The sequence below is a fragment of the Scyliorhinus torazame genome, chromosome 8, assembly GCF_047496885.1.
Source record: "Scyliorhinus torazame isolate Kashiwa2021f chromosome 8, sScyTor2.1, whole genome shotgun sequence".
In the NCBI taxonomy this organism is placed as follows: domain Eukaryota; kingdom Metazoa; phylum Chordata; class Chondrichthyes; order Carcharhiniformes; family Scyliorhinidae; genus Scyliorhinus; species Scyliorhinus torazame.
Window position 1 is genome coordinate 74754834 of NC_092714.1, and position 18088 is coordinate 74772921.

The 18088-nt window shown below is 42.8% G+C and overlaps 1 protein-coding gene across 5 annotated transcripts in view; it reads right to left on the reverse strand.

Annotated features, from left to right (window-relative positions):
• Positions 1-18088, reverse strand: part of kdm6a (lysine (K)-specific demethylase 6A) — a 444294-nt gene that overhangs the window by 115970 nt on the left and 310236 nt on the right. For all 5 annotated transcript variants that reach the window (XM_072513832.1, XM_072513833.1, XM_072513835.1 and 2 more), the window contains 3 exons: positions 7221-7347; positions 1195-1293; positions 845-1064 (listed from right to left, as the gene is read on the reverse strand). In XM_072513832.1, the coding sequence (XP_072369933.1) occupies positions 845-1064; positions 1195-1293; positions 7221-7347 (446 nt within the window). The remainder of the gene's footprint in view (positions 1-844; positions 1065-1194; positions 1294-7220; positions 7348-18088) is intronic.

The window sequence follows — 18088 nt, forward strand, 5'->3', positions numbered from 1 at the left end:
TGCAAAACCCTGGCTGACCCCGAGACCTCCAATTAAAACCCTGGTTGTCAGCAATTATCTCAACACAGACTAGGAATGTAATTTGGAAGCTTCCTGTGGCCTAATTCTACACCAAGCATATTTGTACCTCCTAGGCCATTTGAAAATTTCATCAAATGGATCTGAAAAATGTCCTCAGATTATGAAGTCAAACAAAGAAAGATACTGCAGCTTTAACAGAAGAATTAAATGTCACTTGCATCAGCATTGGCTTATGTAGAAATACTGTGTAGGCAGGTAGGACTTAAAGAAAAGAATAGCTTTGCACTCAAGATACCATATAGCAGGCAATTTTGGCAAAAAAAAATATAATGGGACATACAGCAATTGTCCCTTCCAATTAGACCTGAAGCAGTGAAAAACAACTGACTGCTTTCTTCAGATCTTCAAGTTCTAAGTTGAACATAATTTTAACAATGTAATTCATATAACCTGCTATGCGGTACTGCATAAAGCTAATTTGATTACAAATTTTTTAACGGTAACTTCTAATTCAAAAATAGAATTAAAGCAGAAGACATATCTTATAATTAACTTCTTACAATGCCTAAATTGCCCATTCAAATTATATTCCTTGGAATTCTGTCTGCATGGTTTCTGGTTAACTAACCAGTTTAAACTAAACATTGTTGCTTTAGAAGTATCTTTCTAATTCTGTGCAATATGGTTAGTCAATAACAAACCATATAGAAGCTTTTTGTGCCTAATCCAATGATGTAAATTCTTTAAATTCATTCGAAATAATCCATTTCATTTTTAAAATGAATAATATGCATTTAGGATACCACACCCCAAACCAGTTTACCTGCAAGTACTTTATCCTTGCTGTGAGTGCAGAAGTATTACTACAATTTTTGCTCCTAGTTGCATTTATGTAACATTTAATTGCATCCTGAGGTTGATTGCAGGATTCATAGAGTGTTCCCAGGTCCATCCAGGCTGCAGCATGTCCATGGTCCAGCTGAACAGCGCAGATATAGGCCTGTAAAGCATCCATTGGCTGGTTCTGTTGCTGATACAACACCCTAAGACAGTAAACAAAATGGCAAACAGGACTGAACTGATGCAGAACTGATGAGATAACAAACTAAAATTACCGGAGCATTCCTGTGTTTCTATCTTGTCATCTAGCTTTAAGTATCTGCCATTTCTTACCCTATTGAACACCATGTATCAGCACTCGCTTCTGATTTATCAATGGAATGCCTGTATGATAAGAAGGCATCCTGAACTTTGCCAATGCTTGAATAGCACCTGTAACAAAAATAACACAATTCTGAATATATTCAATCAAATCAGATGTTATTTTTCCAACTCAAAGTCTTTGTATTTTAGATAATGATGGAGTTCAAATAGATAGATCCCCCTCCCACCCAGGTATTGCAACCTACCTGTACAATGCTTAATGAAACTCCACTGAAACTGTTATTTAAAACGTTTTAACAGGAGGGTTACTAATTGATGCACAAAACATGATTTACTTTGAGATATGGTTTGCTTCATTTTCACAAATGGCAATTAAGAGCCAATTACATTGGCCGTGGGACTGGAGTGACATAGGTGGTCAGAGTGGATAAGAAAAACTTGCATTTTTATGTACATTTACATAGCATCTTTCAAGGACTCGGGACATCTTAAAGCATTTTACGTTTTTGAAAGTAGTTACTGTGGCAGCCAGCTTGTGCATAGCAAGGTCTCACAAATCTGTGATCATGATCAGATAATCAACTTCAGTGGCGTTGGCTGAGACAGGAGAGACCTCCTCTTCTTTAAATCATGCCATGGGATCTTTTACATTCACCCGAGACGGCAGACTGTCTCAGTTCAACATCTCATCCGAATGACAGCACCTCAAACAACGCCGCACTCTCTCAGTACCAGCTTCAGTCTGAATTGTGCTCAAGTGTATGGAGGGTCAACTGAACCCAGAGCCTCAGCTCAGAAGCAAGAATGCTACCACCAATCTACTGCTGACACCATGGGTGAAGTTTTTATGACAATCCAATGTCATGGTTACTTTGGCAGATTTTTAAAAATGAATTTAAATTCATCACTACAGTGCTGGGATTGGAAGTTTTAAATTCACATAAATTAATTCAGCCCTCAGGATTATTAGTTTAGCAAAATAACATTACACCACTGTACCCCTAGTTGCAAGGGGAGGGCAAGTGGAGACAGAGGAATAAGAATTGCTTGATTTCAAATTTGTGGTTTACATTGGTCAGTTATCTGTCCAACCATAGTCCAATATGTAGCGTGCACATAGCTTGGAAGCAATTTTCAGAGCAAGTGATAGAATAAAATTAGATGCAAAACAAGAAATCTCCAAGTTGCACCATCTGAGTGAAGTGGCAGGATGGCAGCTTTGTTCATGGAAGTTAAAATGCATCTAAATAATGAGGAAAGCGACACCAAACATAGGCAAATGAACACTTTTGCCCATTCAAGTTTCATGAGTGTAGTACACCCAAATGACAAGAGAGAAGTGGGAACACTTTCTTCATGTTGAGGCCAAATTCTTAGTCAAATTTTTTTAATCACACTATATAAAGCATGAAAATTATTTTGAGCAGTTGCCTTGCAAATAGCGTGCACATGGAACTTTTGCGGTCGTAATACAACCTTTCTTACTTGACTTATCATAGAATTTACAGTGCAGAAGGAGGCCATTCAGCCCATCGAGTCTGCACCGGTTCTTTGAAAGAGCACCCTACACAAGCCCACGTCTCCACCCTATCCCTATAACCCAGTAACCCCACCCAACACTAAGGGCAATTTTGAACACTAAGGGCAATTTAGCATGGCCAATCCACCTAACCTGCATATCTTTGGACTGTGAGAGGAAACCGGAGCACCCGGAGGAAACCCACGCACACAAGGGAGAACGTGCAGACTCCGCACAGACAGTGACCCAAGCCAGGAATTGAACCTGGGACCCTGGAGCTGTGAAGCAATTGTGCTAACCACCATGCTGCTGTGTTGCCCACTTCTTAAACTACAGTCTCTTAACAAAAAGCAGAAACCCCATCAGAATATGCAACACAATTCAGGAGTAGGGTTGCCAATTGTCCAAAATTTTCCTGCAGTCTCCATTCATTGAAGATACATCTCCAGGGTACTGCTGCTAACAACCTCAGATATCATAAGGACATGGAAAAAGAATGCTTTCCATTTTTCGTGAATACTTTAGCTTATTAGCTAATAACTGGGAATGGTGGAAGAAAAATACCTCTTTGACTTACAGGGATGATCCAATTGGGTAATAATGGTTACGGGGGTAGATGGGAATGTGGAATAAAGAGCAGTTTGCTTTCCAATTGGTGTGGAAGCAATACATCTCAAAAAAACCAACAGCAGGAGTGTTGGCGCTTGGAGGGCAGAGGCCATGTGATGAAGTAATTTTAGCCCTGCTATAGCCCAATGGAAGTGAGAAGAGATTTAGGTGCAGCATGAATATTGGTATGGACTGGATGGGTTGAATGGCTTATTATTTTGCTGTATATGTTATACACTATGTCAACATACAACAGTCTTCCTGATTTTTGGCTAAACCTACCATCTCCCCTTTGCTCGCGAGTACTTCGATCTTATCTCTAGAAACTCGTCAAATTCAACCGAGTATTAATTCTACCCCACCTTCCTTGGAAATCCTGTTTGCCTCTATTCTCTTTTTAAGATCAAATAGGTCCGAGTGGAGATTATTAATCTCTGAAATTCCTCATTCGGTCTATGCATTGTCTAAATCAGGCTAACTTGAGGTTAAGGTCAGAAATTTTACACAACCAAGTTGTCTTCAGACAAATCTAATAAACATGGGTAAAACAGGAATCCCAGTAGTTGATTGTCAGCAGCTACTGCTGCAGACGATGCATGAAGAAACACTTTTTGGGGGCAATAATTTGGGGGGGGGGGGGGGGGCTGCTGTTTCATAGGCATCACCATCAAGTGGTAAAGATGGTAGTTATTTCACAGAGAACAGGATCAATGCACAATGGTAAGATTAAGCAATTTATCATGGCAGAAAGGACAATATTATTTTATTCCAGTATTGATCTTGTACTGTACTGACAGTTTTGTCTTCAGTACTGTACTTGAGACTCTAAAATGGCATAAGCCAGTGTGTCGTTCAGTTAAATGAATGTTATAATCTAAAGTTCAAGAACAAGGAATGGATGGCACCTGCTGCCATCTCAGCTGAATGCAAGCACAGACAAAAGTAAGGAATTTGACACAAATGACAGATAATACCAAAATAAAAACAGAAAATATTTAAAATGTACAGCAGGTCAATGAGCATCTGAAAGAGAAGGACCATAAGACACAGGAGCAGAATTAGGTCACTCGGCCCTTTGAGTCTGCTCCGCCATTCAATCATGGCTGATATTTTTTTCATCCTTCTCCGCATCACCTCTGATGCCCTTATTAATCAAGAACTTATCTATCTCTGTCTTAAAGACAACTCAGTGATTTGGCCTCCACAGCCTTCTGCAGCAAAGAGTTCCACAGATTTACCACCCTCTGGCTGAAGAAATTCCCCCTCATCTCTGTTTAAAAGAATCGTCCCTTTAATCTAAGATTGTGCCCACTGGTTCTAGTTTTTCCTACGAGTGGAAACATCCTCTCCTCATCCACTCTATCTACGCCTCACAGTATCCTGTAAGTTTCAATAAGATCCCCCCCCTCATCCTTCTAAACTCCAACGAGTACAGACCCGGAGTCCTCAACCGTTCCTCATACGACAAGCTCTTCATTCCAGGGATCATTCTTGTGAACCTACTCTGGACCCTTTCCAAGGCCAGCACATCCTTCCTTAGATAAGGGGCCCAAAACTGCTCACAATACTCCAAATGGGGTCTGATCAGAAGTACATCCCTGCTCTTGTATTCTAGCCCTCTCGACATGAATGCTAACATTGCATTTGCCTTCCTAACTGCCAACTGAACCTGCACGTTAACCTTAAGAGAATCTTGAACAAGAACTTCCAAGTCCCTTTATGCTTCTGATTTCCTAAACATCTCCCATTTAGATAATAGTCTATGCCTTCATTCCTCCTTCCAAAGTGCATAACCTCACACTTTTACACATTGTATTCTATCTGCCATTTTTTTGCCTACTTGCCTAGCCTGTCCAAGTCCTTCTGCAGCCCCCTTGCTTCTTCAATACTACCTGTCCCTCCACATATCTTTGTTCATCTGCAAACTTAGCAACAGTGCCTTCAGTCCCTTCTTCCAGATCGTTAATGTATATTGTGAAAAGCTGTGGTCCTGCCACCCTGAAAAGACCCCTTTATGAAATGAAATGAATGAAAATCGCTTATTGTCACAAGTAGGCTTCAAATGAAGTTACTGTGAAAAGTGACTTTAAAAGTGACACAAGACTAAAAGTGACTGTGACTTTATCCCCATTGTCTGCCTTCTGCCAGGATCTTACTCTTAACACCATAGGCTCTTAACTTATTTAACAGTCTCCTGTGCGGCACCTTTTCAAAGGCCTACTGGAAATCAAAATAAATCACGTCCGCTGGTTGTTCTTTGTCTAACTTCCTTGTTACCTCCTCAAAGAACTCTGACAGATTTGTCAGACATGACCGCCCCTTGACGAAGCCATGCTGACTCAATCCTATTTTATCATGCACTTCCAAATACGCTGCGATCTCATCTTTAATAATAGACTCTATAATCTTACCAATGTCAAGCTAAGCGGCCTATAATTTCCCGTCTTCTGCCTCCCATCCTTCTTAAATATCAGTGTTACATTAGCCACTTTCCAGTCCTCTGGGACCCTCATTGCCTCCATTGGTTCCTGAAAGATCACCACCAATATACCTCCACAATCTCCTCAGCTATCTCTTTTAGAACCCTGCTCGAGGTGATTTATCCACCTTCCGACCTTTCAGTTTCCCAAAACCTTCTCCTTTGTGATGGCCACAACACTCACCTGTGCCCCCGATTCTCCTGGAGCTCTGGTATCCCACTGGTGTCTTCCACCGTGAAGACTGATGCAAAGAAATTATTCAGTTCCTCTGCCATTCCTTTGTTTCCTATTATTACTTCTCCAGCCTCATTTTCCAGTGGCCCAATGGCTATTTTTGCCTCTCTCTTACCTTTTATATATTGAAATACCTTTCAATATATCTCTTACCTTTTATTTATATTACTAGCTAGCTTGCACTCATATTTTGTTTTCTCCCCCCTTATTGCTTTTTTAGTTGTCCTCTGCGCGCATTTAAAGGCTTCCCAATCCTTTGGCTTCCCACTAATTCACGCCACATTGTATGTTTTTTTTCTTTTGTTTTTATGCTGTCCTCGACTTCCCTCGTCAACCATGGATGCCTTGTCCTCCCCTTAGTACGTTTCCTCCTTCAGATGAATTTCTGTTGTGCCTCTCGAATAACCCCCAAAAACCCCTACCATTGCTGTTCCACTGTCTTCACTGCTAGGCTCCCCTTCCAATCAACCCTGGCCAGTTCCTCCCTCATGTTTATGTAGTTGCTCTTATTTAATTGTAATACCGTTACATCTAATTCAGCTTCTCCCTCTCAAACTGCAGGGTAAATTCTATCATATTGTGGTCACTGCTTCCTAAGGGTTCCTTCACCTCAAATTTCTTAATCAAGCCTGCCTCATTACACATCACCAAATCCAGAATTACCTATTCCCTAGTAGGCTCTGTCACAAGCTGCTCCAAAAAAACATCTTTTAGACATACCACAAATTCCTTTTCTTGGGATCCACTACCAACCTGATTTTCCCAATCCCCCTGCATATTGTAGTCCCCCATGATTATTGTAGAATGGTCTTTTTTTATATGCCTTTTCTATTTCCTGATTTATTTTCTGCAGCACATCCTGACTACTGCTAGGAGGCCTGGACATAATTCCCATCTGGGTTTTACCTTTGCAATTCCACCCACACAGATTCTATGTCTTCTGATCCTATATCGTTTCTTGCTATGGATTTAACTTCATTCCTTACTGACAATGCAACCCCGCCCCCTCTGCCCATCTGCCTGTCCTTTCGATAGGTCACATACCCGTGGATATTCAAGTTATAAAGCTGCATCAGAACTGAGTTTTAGGTTGTCATCTTTCGATAAATAGTTAGATTCAGGATACCAGACTTCTTAAAATAATTAATTCCAAAAAATAAAATCAACATTATATTGAGTTACTTTATTTTTACCTGCCAAGGAAGTACCAAGATTGGCCAGAGTTTGGGTCTGCCTCTAGAGATTTCTGGAGACACTGAATAGCAAGACTTTCCTTAGTTGTTTTGTCTCCTAGTGGCTCCACTGTGTGATGCATCCAGCCTGCAATAAGGTGAACATTAATTAATGAACTATATCCATACTTTTGTCATAAACAATTCTGGACCATATGTCTGAGTGTTAAAATACTGCTTTAATGCAATACAATTTTTGATGGATAAGATGTTTCAAATTATCAACACAATTGTTTAAATTGCTTTATATTCCAATTTTTCTCTTGCAAGAAAAAAGAAATTCTGAATAAAAAGGCAGACTTGAGACATTTTAAAATCTGTATGATGCTGCATTAATGAAAGAGGATAGCTACAAATGCAGTTTAATCTGGTAAGCATTGTGAATTAGTGAAAACATATTCATGAAAATATATTAAAAACTTAGACCTACATGAATTTAATGGACTGTGCAATGGAACATCACTGTCATGAGGACCTTGTTTCTTCCCCCAATCTTAAACCTTTATTGTAATGCACAATAATCACTACATTCAGCAACATTTCAGGGTTACTTTCAGTTTCAGTCTGTCTGGAACATTAAGCTCCTACTATATTTTTTTCAAATATTAAAGTATGGTCTATGTGCACGTGTTCTTAAATGGAATGCCAAAATCAGAGAAGATTTAAATCAACTAAGTTTATATGAACATACATACATATGAAATAGATGTCGGCCATTCAATAAGGTTGTGGCTGATCTGTTTGTGTTTCGAATTCCACAATCCCATCTAGTCCCATAACCTTTGATCCCTTGCCTAACAAGAATGGACCCACATCCACGTTAAAAATATGACCCCTGCCTCCACCACCTTCTGAGGCAAGTTCCAAAGTCACACAAACGTAAATTTTTTAAAATCTCGGTCCTAAAAGAGAAACCTTTAATTTTAAAACAGTGCCCCTTGTTCTGACTCATTCACAAGAGGAAACATCTTTGTCTGGATAAAGGCATGGTCCTCAAATTATTCAAAAGTTAAGTACAACGGAAGGTGTACAATATAGCTTTTGAGCTGTAGGAATGAGTTTCAGAATATATTTTCATACCCGATTGATTTCTCTCCTTTCCTTGCACATTATTCAAAAACCAATCTATGGGCGCAATTCTCCTGTTTCGAATCTACGTGCTCCCACCAGCAGGGAATTGGGACTGTTTCCCACTGGCATTAGAAGCACCGCTCACATGCCATTCAATGGCACTTAGAAACAATTTTTCAGTGGATCGAGTTTTAGGCTGGTCTTGAGGGGGCGGGGCCAAAACTCGCTGAAAGATCCCGCTCCTTAGAAATGGGGATGCCATTTTTAAAGGGACCGCGATCTCAGAATAATGTTGAGTTCCACATCTCTCCCCAAAAACTCTCCACACAGTGCTCTGTCTGAGTGTTGCCCCCATACCTGCCCTTTCTAGGAAGCTCTTCAGAACAAAGAGACAGCCTCTTTAAACAAAACTGCAGTTAGAAAGAACACCTGCTCAAAAGGGGAAGCACTTCAGAGTTTATGGACCCCTGTGGAGCTGTAAAAATAAACAGTAACCCTCCTTTGAATTTGCTTATCTTTTGAATGGGCTGATCAATGATGAGGCTTGTAAAAGACAATGGACCATGAAATTGAATGGAAACAATGCAGTTCAAAGCTTTTAGCTCAAAGCATGCACAGGCGCTTGTAAAACCTAAAGGGAACTAAATTGACTGTGGGAAAAGCACCTCAAAGGTTTCCACATTAAAGGGAATACTTTCACTTTCTTCTGACTGATCATTGATATTGTCACGCTGGGGGAGATTAACGGTTTTAAGGCAACAAAGGGAAAACTTTCACTTTCTTCTAACGGATCTATGAAGTTGACATGTTGGGAGAGAGACATCAAAGGGTTCCAACATCAGAGGTAAGACCTTTAAACTGAAACTTGACATACTGAAAGGCAATTTCATGATTTTCAAGGCTCAGATGGAAAAAAATCTGCTGATCCCCATAAGACCATAAGACATAGGAGCAGAATTAGGCCACTTGGCCCATCGAATTGAGTCAGCTCCGCCATTCAATCATGGCTGATATTTTCTCATCTCCATTCTCCTGCCTTCTCCCCATAACCCCTGATTCCCGTATTAATCAAGAACCTATCTATCTCTGTCTTAAAGACAGTCAGTGATTTGGCCACCACAGCCTTCTGCGGCAACGAGTTCCACAGATTCACCACCTCTGGCTGAAGAAATTTCTTCTCATCTCTGTTTTAAAGGATCGTCCCTTTAGTCTGAGATGGTGTCCTCTGGTTCTAGTTTGTCCTACAAGTGGAAACATCCTCTCCACGTCCACTCTATCCAGGCCTCGCAGTATCTTGTAAGTTTCAATAAGATCCTCTCTCATCCTTCTAAACTCCAACAAGTACAGACCCAGAGTCCTCAAACGTTCCTCATACGACAAGTTCTTCATTCCAGGGATCATTCTTGTGGACTCCTCTGGACCCTTTCCAAGGCCAGCACATCCTTCCTTAGATACGAGGCCCAAAACTGCTCACAATACTCCAAATGGGGTCTGCCCAGAGCATTATACTGCCTCAGAAGTACATCCCTGGCACGCCAACAAACAGTAAACGGTAATGAATATAATGTCAATCCCCTTATCAACAACGATCCCATCCTCCCACCACCCCAAACAACGGCCCACCTGACAGTATAAGCATCAAATAAAACAAACCCTCCCAAGGTGGAAAAAAAGAATTAGGAATCGCCTATGATCACCATTGACATACACGGTCCACCCCCCCACCCTAATATTCAATGCCATCCAATCCCCAAAAGAGTAACGTGAATGACACCCATGAATCGTAGACACCTCCCCCCGCCCCCCCCCCTCCTAGACTCCTCCGCTCCACTTTCTCTTGTAAACTCCCCCCCCCCCCCCTCCAACTTTTCACCCCGGCTAGAGTCACCGAAAGCTGTTCTACCAGGCTCCGATGGCCGCAGCCCCTCCCCCACCTCACTCCCGTTCACTGGCCGGCTTAGACCAGCCAGCATGGAGGCCCCCGCCCGGGTCTCCTTCCCCCTTGCCCGGTCCCAGGAAAACCAAGAAATCCCCTTTAGCACACAACTCCTGCATACACACCCAAGACACCATCATTGAAAATGAAAGTCCCATCTCTTCCCTTGTCCAAATATATACAGTGTCGACTCATTTAATACATACACCAACATGCAGTGAAAAATTAAAGTTACATGAGGCTACATGGGTACATGACCATTTCTCAATTCTGCCACAGTCCTTCTGCCTTCACAAACTCCTCCGCTGCTTCCGCCGTCCCAAAATAAAAGTCCTTGGATTTGTAGGTCACCCTCAACTTAGCTGGATATACTATGCTGCACTGCACCTTGCTGATGTACAGTGCCTTCTTCACCCGGCTGAATGAAGCCCAGCTCGCCAGCTCCACCGTAAAGTCCTGGTATATGCGTATACCAGCTCCAGCCCACTGCACCACCCACTTCTGCTTTGCCCAGCACAGGACCGTCTCCTTCACGCTATACCTACGGAAACGCAGAGTTACTACTCTTGGCGGCTCATTCGCCTTTGGTATAGGCCTCCACGACCGCTGAGCCCGATCCAGTTCATATTGGGAGGGATCGTCCCCCTCCCCCAATAGTCAACATCATGGCAAAATACTCAGTCGGCCTCGGGCCTTCCACCCCTTCGGGCAGACCCACAATCCTCAGATTCTGTCGCCTGGATCGGTTTTCCAAGTCTTCTATTTTGGCTCGCAGGCCCTTGTTGGTCTCTATCACACCCCGCAACTCCTTCCGCATCGAGGTGAGTTGATCACTGTGCTGCGATAATGCCTCTTCCACTTCCTTCAGTGTCTCACCTTGCTCCCACACCTCCGCCGCTGCGCTTGATACCGTCGCCCTCACCAGGGCAATCGCCTCCTCCACCAGCACTTTCAATACCACCCCATCTCTCCTTCATCATTTCCATGTGTTTTGTGAACTGTTTTTCAAGTTCCATAGACATCACCTTGGTCATTTCTTCTGCTGTGACCGATGCGGCCTCCCCTGGTGCTCCAACCTCCGCTTTCCTTACAGTTCCTGCGCTGTCTTTTTCACTCACCGGCGGACTTTCGTTAACCCCCTTTTTTCAGCCGTTTTTCTCTCAAACTTGGACATTTCTCCTCACTGTGCCTTCTTACAGCATTTTCAGCCTCCGTTGCCCCCGGGACCGGGCGTTAAAACTTCAAAATTTCTATTCCCGAGCGGGAGCCCTCCAGTGTGCGGCTGCCTCCTGCCCGCCGTCACCGGAAGTCCCTTCGCGATCTCATCTTTAATAACAGATTCTAAAATGTTACCAATGACCGAAGTCAGGCTAACCGGCCTATAATTTCCCATCTTCTGCCTCCCTCCCTTCTTAAACAGTGGTGTTATTAGCCACCTTCCAGTCCTCTGGGACCCTTCCTGCCTCCAGTGACTCCTGAAAGATCATCACTAATGCTTCCACAATTTCCTCAACTATCTCATTAGGACCCTGGGGTGTAGTCCATCCGGTCTAGGTGGCTTATCCACCTTCAGACCTTTCAGTTTCCAGAGAACCTTCTCCTTAGTAATGGTCACTGTACTCACCTCTGCCCCCGGTTCTCCGGCATCCCACTGGTGTCTTCCACCATGAAGACTGATGCAAAGTAACTATTCAGTTTGTCTGCCATTTCTTTGTTTCCTATTATTACTTCTCCAGCCACTTTCTCCAGTGGTCCAATGTCTATTGTTGCCTCTCTCTTACCTTTTATATATTGAAAGACCCCCAACATCCTGGGAAAGACCCCCAACATGAGCCCCTCCTATCCAGAAACCACCTCACCTCCCCTGAAGGACCCCATAGGCACCCTGGAGGCAGGCCTAGAGGAAGGGTACCCTCTTGCCTTCCTGCCACTGCTCCCACACACCCTCCCCCAGGAATAAAAGGCGCCAAATATGTCAGGGTTTGCACTGAGTCACGCCAGAATGAGTCCCAGTTTGCTTATGGTGGTGGTGGGGGGGAGGGGGGGGTGGGGGGGGGGGGGGGGGGGGGGGGGGGGAAGAGAGGAGAGAGAGAGTAAGAGTGAGAGAAGTAGTGGTGGCTGGATCATCCCAGGAGATAGATGAATTTAGCAACCATATCTTTGGTCCCTTCATCCAAGTCATGTATATTCATTTTAAAAGTTGAGGACCAAGCACTGATCCATGGCACACCACAAGTTACATCCTGCTAACCAGAAAAAGACCAATTTGTTCGGTTTCCTGTTAGCTAGCCAATCCCCTATCTATGATATGTCACCCCCTCCAGCATGAGCTTTTATTCTCCGCAATAACCTTTGATGCGGCACCTTATCAAATGGCTTCTGAAAATCTAAATACAGTATATCCAAGGTTACCCTTTATTCATGCACAGATGACTCTTTCACGGAACTCCAATAAATTAGTTAAACATTCATCCCCTTTCATAATATCACGTTAACTAAGCTTTATTAGAATCGTAGAATTTACAGTGCAGAAGGAGGCCCATTCAGCCCATCGAGTCTGCACCGGCCCTTGGAAAGAACACTCTACTTAAGCTTAAGCCCACGCCTCCACCCTATCTCCGTAACCCAGTCACCCCACCTAACCTTTGGACACTAAGGGGCAATTTAGCATTGCCAAACCACCTAACCTGCACATTTTTGGACTGCGGGAGGAAACCAGAGCTCCCGGAAGAAACCCACGGAGACATGGGAAGAAAGTGCAAACTCCACATAATCACCTGAGGCCCGAATTGAACCCGGGACGCTGGGGCTGAGGCAGCAGTGCTAACCACTGTGCCACCGTGCCTCCCTTGAATTTACCAAGGATCCTGCCGCAGCATTTTTAATAATAGTTCATGACATTTTCCCCGATGACGTGTTACACTAACTGGCCTGTAGTTTCCTGGTTTCTTCCTCCCTCCTTCCTCCCTCCCTTTTTTAATGAAGGGATTTGCTATTTTCCAATCCAATAGCACCTTCCCCAAATCCAGAGAATGCTGCAAAATTAAAACCAACACACCAACTATCTCACTAACCCACTAAGATCCTAGTATGAAGTCCATCAGCACCTGGGGATTTGTCAGCCTGCAACTCCAGTTTGTTAAATACTACTTCCCTGGTGATTGCATTTTTCCTGAGTTCTTCCCTCCCTTCCAGTTTCTGATATATTTTAAGGGATAGTTACTTGCAGCAGCAGGGGCTGGTTTAGCACACTGGGCTATTTAAATAGCTGGCTTTTAAAGCAGACCAAGGCAGGCCAGCAGCACGGTTCAATTCCCATACCAGCCTCCCCGGTCAGGCGCCGGAATGTGGCGACTAGGGGCTTTTTCACAGTAACTTCATTTGAAACCTACTTGTGACAATAAGCAATTTATTTTCATTTTCATTCATTTCATCCTCTTTCGTGAAGACTGATCCAAAATTTAATTTTTTTCCATCTCCTTTTTTTCCATTATTAATTCCACAGGCTCACTTTCTATATTGGACCAATTCTCAGTTTAGTAACTCTTTTCATATTTAAGTATCTATGAAAAGTCTTATATTTCTTTACATTTCTAGTTTAAAACAACTAGGGTCTGGTTTAGCACAGGGCTAAAGAGCTGGCTTTTAAAGCAGGCCAGCAGCGCGGTTCAATTCCTGTACCAGCCTCCCCGAACAGGCGCCGGAATGTGGCAACTAGGGGCTTTTCACAGTAACTTCATTTGAAGCCTACTTGTGACAATAAGCAATTTTCATTTCATTTTTCATTTCATTTCATTCATTCATATGGATTGGATTGAAACAGGAAATGAAATTTGGATATCAGGAACCGTCAACTTAAAATTTTCAAGCTTGTGTTGAAATCCTTTCTTGGCCTCATGTCTCGCTATCCATTCCTGTAACCTCCTCCAGCCGTACAATCTTTGAAGAACTGCATTCCTTTTACTCTGGCATTGACGTTTGCCTCTTCAGTCATCTAGGCCCTACAGTCTGGAATGCCCTCATTAACCTCTCTATTTCACAGGTCACCAACTCCATGAGCGGATTTCCTGCTGACTGCTACAATCGCCCGGCTAATGAGCCTCACAAATACTGCAGTGCAGTTCCTCAAATCTCTGCTACCAAAGAAATGGGAAGTTAGGGAGTACAATAAGATGGCATATCAGGCACACCGCCTGCCGGACAGCTTTGGCTTTCTTAGTTGGCATTAAAGGTGAAAACCACCAGAATATCCTATCAAGTACAAGGCAAAAATCTATAAACACCTTTTTTATAATTGTTCTAACATTTCTATTTGTAAATTTAGAGTACCCAATTGATTTTTTCCAATTAAGGGGCAATTTAGCATGGCCAATCCACCTACCCTGCACATCTTTGGGTTGTGGGGGCGAAACCCACGCAAACAAGGGGAGAATGTGCAAACTCCACACGGACAGTGACTCAGAGCCGGGATCGAACCTGGCATCTCGACGCCGTGAGACAGCAGTGCGAACCACTGCACCACCGTGCTGCCCTATAATTGCTCTAACATAACATGTAATGCAACAGTATGTGGTGTTGCAATAAATATTTATAATTCTCAGTTCTGCCCTATCGGCACAGTGACATAGTAGTTAGCACTATTGCCTCTCAGTACCAGGGACCCAGGTTCAATTCCGGTCTTATGCGACTGTGTGGAATTTGCGTGTTCTCCCCGTGCCTGCGAGAGTTTCCACCAGGTGCTCTGGTTTCCTTCCACAGTCCAAAGGTGTGCAGGTTAGGTGAATGGCCATGCTAAATTGCTCCTTTGCGCGGGTTAGGCGGGGTTATGGAGGTAGGGCAGTGGAGCAGGCCGAGGTAGGGTGCTCTTGCAGGGGGCCAGTGCTCCCCGATGGGCTGATTAGCCTTCTCCTGTACTACAGGGATTCTATGGGTTTCTCTCCTATTTTAAGAGTTTGCTTAAAAGTAAGAAGTCTTACAACACCAGTTTAAAGTCCAACAAGTTTGTTTAGAATCACTAGGAAGGAGTTGCGCTCCGAAAACTAGTGATTCGAAACAAACCTGTTGTACTTTAACCAGTGTTGTAAGACTTCTTGCTGTGCCCACCCTAGTCCAATGCCAGCATCTCCACATCATGGCTTAAAAGTCACCTCCTTCAGCAATTTCAGTGCTCTTTGCTAACATTTCCTCATTTGTCTGGTGACACTTGTGAAGATGTGCTTTTTAAAAAATTCGTTCATAGGATGTGGGCATCACTGGCTGGGCCAGCATATATTGCCCATCCCGGAGGGCATTTAAGAGTCAACCACATTGCTGCGGATCTGGAGTCACATGTAGGGCAGACCAGGCAACGAATACAGATTTCCTTCCCTAAAGGACATTAGTGAACCAGATGAGTTTTTACGTCAATCGACAATGATTTCATGGTCACCTTCAGGCTTAATATTGCAGCTTTTTATTGAATTTAAATTTCACCACCTGCCACGACGGGATTCAAACCAGGGTCCCCCCGCCTCCCCTGTATAAATGTAATAGCATTTTGAATTATTCAGTTCAGTAGGAAATCTAAAATAAATTAGAATAAAGACAAACTATTTAATTAACTTGGTCACAGACAACCAAGATATATTCCAGGATTGTGTGGGAGTATTTGGGGAAAGAATCAACTGAACTTTACATATAGGTGGTGATAATAGATTTGTGTATAAACACTCATTTGGAAGCGTTCCTGAAATTATTTGAGGCAAATAGCTCAAGCAAATAATGTAATAGTTCAACATGGCCCCTATTGCTGTTTAAATTGCACATTGAAACAGATAAAATCATTAAGATTAATGGGCAACATAGAAGTGAATAGTGAAAGCATTTATTAATATAGAGAAAATCCTTACCCTCATTTCCAATCATCTCCACATTCTCACTGCTACTTAATTCTAACTGCCATGAATATCCTACACTCCTCAGACTTTGGCTCCTTTCCATGTCCCCTCCTCTTCATCTACTCCATCTTCGATGGCATCCTGGAATGTCTCAAAATGATATTTTTCCACTGTCTGAAATCTATTATCAACTGTGAACTGAAATGTTCCCCTGGATTAATACTAACAGTTATGTCTAGAGCTCGGAAATAAACCTGTGAGACTACATTTTGAATATGGAAGGAGCACCATGTTAAATTGATGTTTGACCCAACAGCTTGTCTTAGCGTCTTTAATGTAATAAAACATTTCAAGGTGCTTGACGGGGTCCATTGAAAACAAAATACACCATAGAGCCACATCAGTGAATGTTAGTGCATATTGTCATGTGAGAATACCTTTAAGAAATGGGAGTTTATAAATGGGTGTGTATATAAATATCTGTAGTGAGAGTATCTTTTTAAAAAATGTGTGTTTACTACTGCAGTGATGTCAGAGAGTGGGTGGAGCTGGGCGGTCTGTCAGCATTTTATTTAGGCGGTTTGCTGCAGGGTGTTTTAGTTTCATTTTTAGTGTTGGAGCTGAAGCCAGACAGAGCAGGTGTACTGTTGATCTCTCTGCCATGAAAAGACGATCTCTTGATCATTTGGTGAATTTAGAATTATAAATGTTCTCAGTAGTGAATGTAAACCTAATGTGCTTCTGTTAAAAGGGGTTTCTTTTGTCTTCTGGATGTTGTTTGGGAAGTTATTAAGGATTACTTAGTGTTGTATTCTTTGGGGGTTGTATTTGAATTGATGGTTGCTAAAATGTTCACTGTATGTTTTTTAAAAAGGTTAACTTGAGTCCACAGAAAAAACATTGTTTTGTTTTTAAAAATACTTTTCCATTTCTGCTCTACCACACCTAGAGAGTGGGCCATGTGCTCCCCATACCACAATCTATTAAAAGTCGTGGGTCAGGTGAACTCCATGATACACTTTGGGGTTCTCTAAACCCTGGCCCATAACAATATTACTAAAAATGTGGTCAAGAGGGAAATTTTAAGGAGCATCTTAAAAGGAGGAAAGTGAGGTGGAGATGTTAGCGAGGAAATTTCAGCGTTTGGGGCTTGACAACTGGAAGCCTGGCCACAATGGCAGGAGTGATTTCCAACCAAGAGAATGAGGAGGTACGTATGGAACTCAGGAAGAGAGACTGCGAGATTCTTAAGAAAATTGACATAGGGAGTGACAAAGGTATTGGAGGTGCTGGCAGGCTTAAAAGTGGACAAAACTCCAGGTCCAGATGAATTGTGCCCCAGAATTCTGTGGGAGCCAAGGGGCTCTGACACAAACAATTCCTCTCTGGCCATAGGGGAGGGGCCAGAGAACTGGAGAACAGTTACTGCGGCTCCACTATTTAAGAAAGGTTGCAGAGATAGAACAGAGAGTCTCACATAAGTGGTAGGGAAACTATTGGAGAAAATTCTGAAGGAGAGAATCTATCTCCACTTGGAGGGCAAGGTTTGTTCAAGGATAGTCAACATGTCTTTGTCAGAGGGTGATAATGCCTAACAAATTTGGTTGAATTTTTTGACCAGGTGTATAGATGAGTATAGTGCAGTTGATGTACTTTATATGAATTTTTGCAAAGCCTTTGACAAGGTCCCATATGGGAGACTTTTGAAGAAGGCAAATGCCCATGGGAGACAGGGTAATTTGATAAGGTGGATTCAAAATTGGCTTAGTTGTAGGAGACAGTGATTACAGATGGCTGCTTTAACATAGAATCCCTTCAGTGCAGGAGGCCATACGGCCCATCGAGTCTGCATCAACCCTTCGAAAGAGCACACCACCCATGCCCACTCCCCCGTTCACCCACCCTATCCCCATAATCCTATAACCTAACCTGCACATCCCTGGACA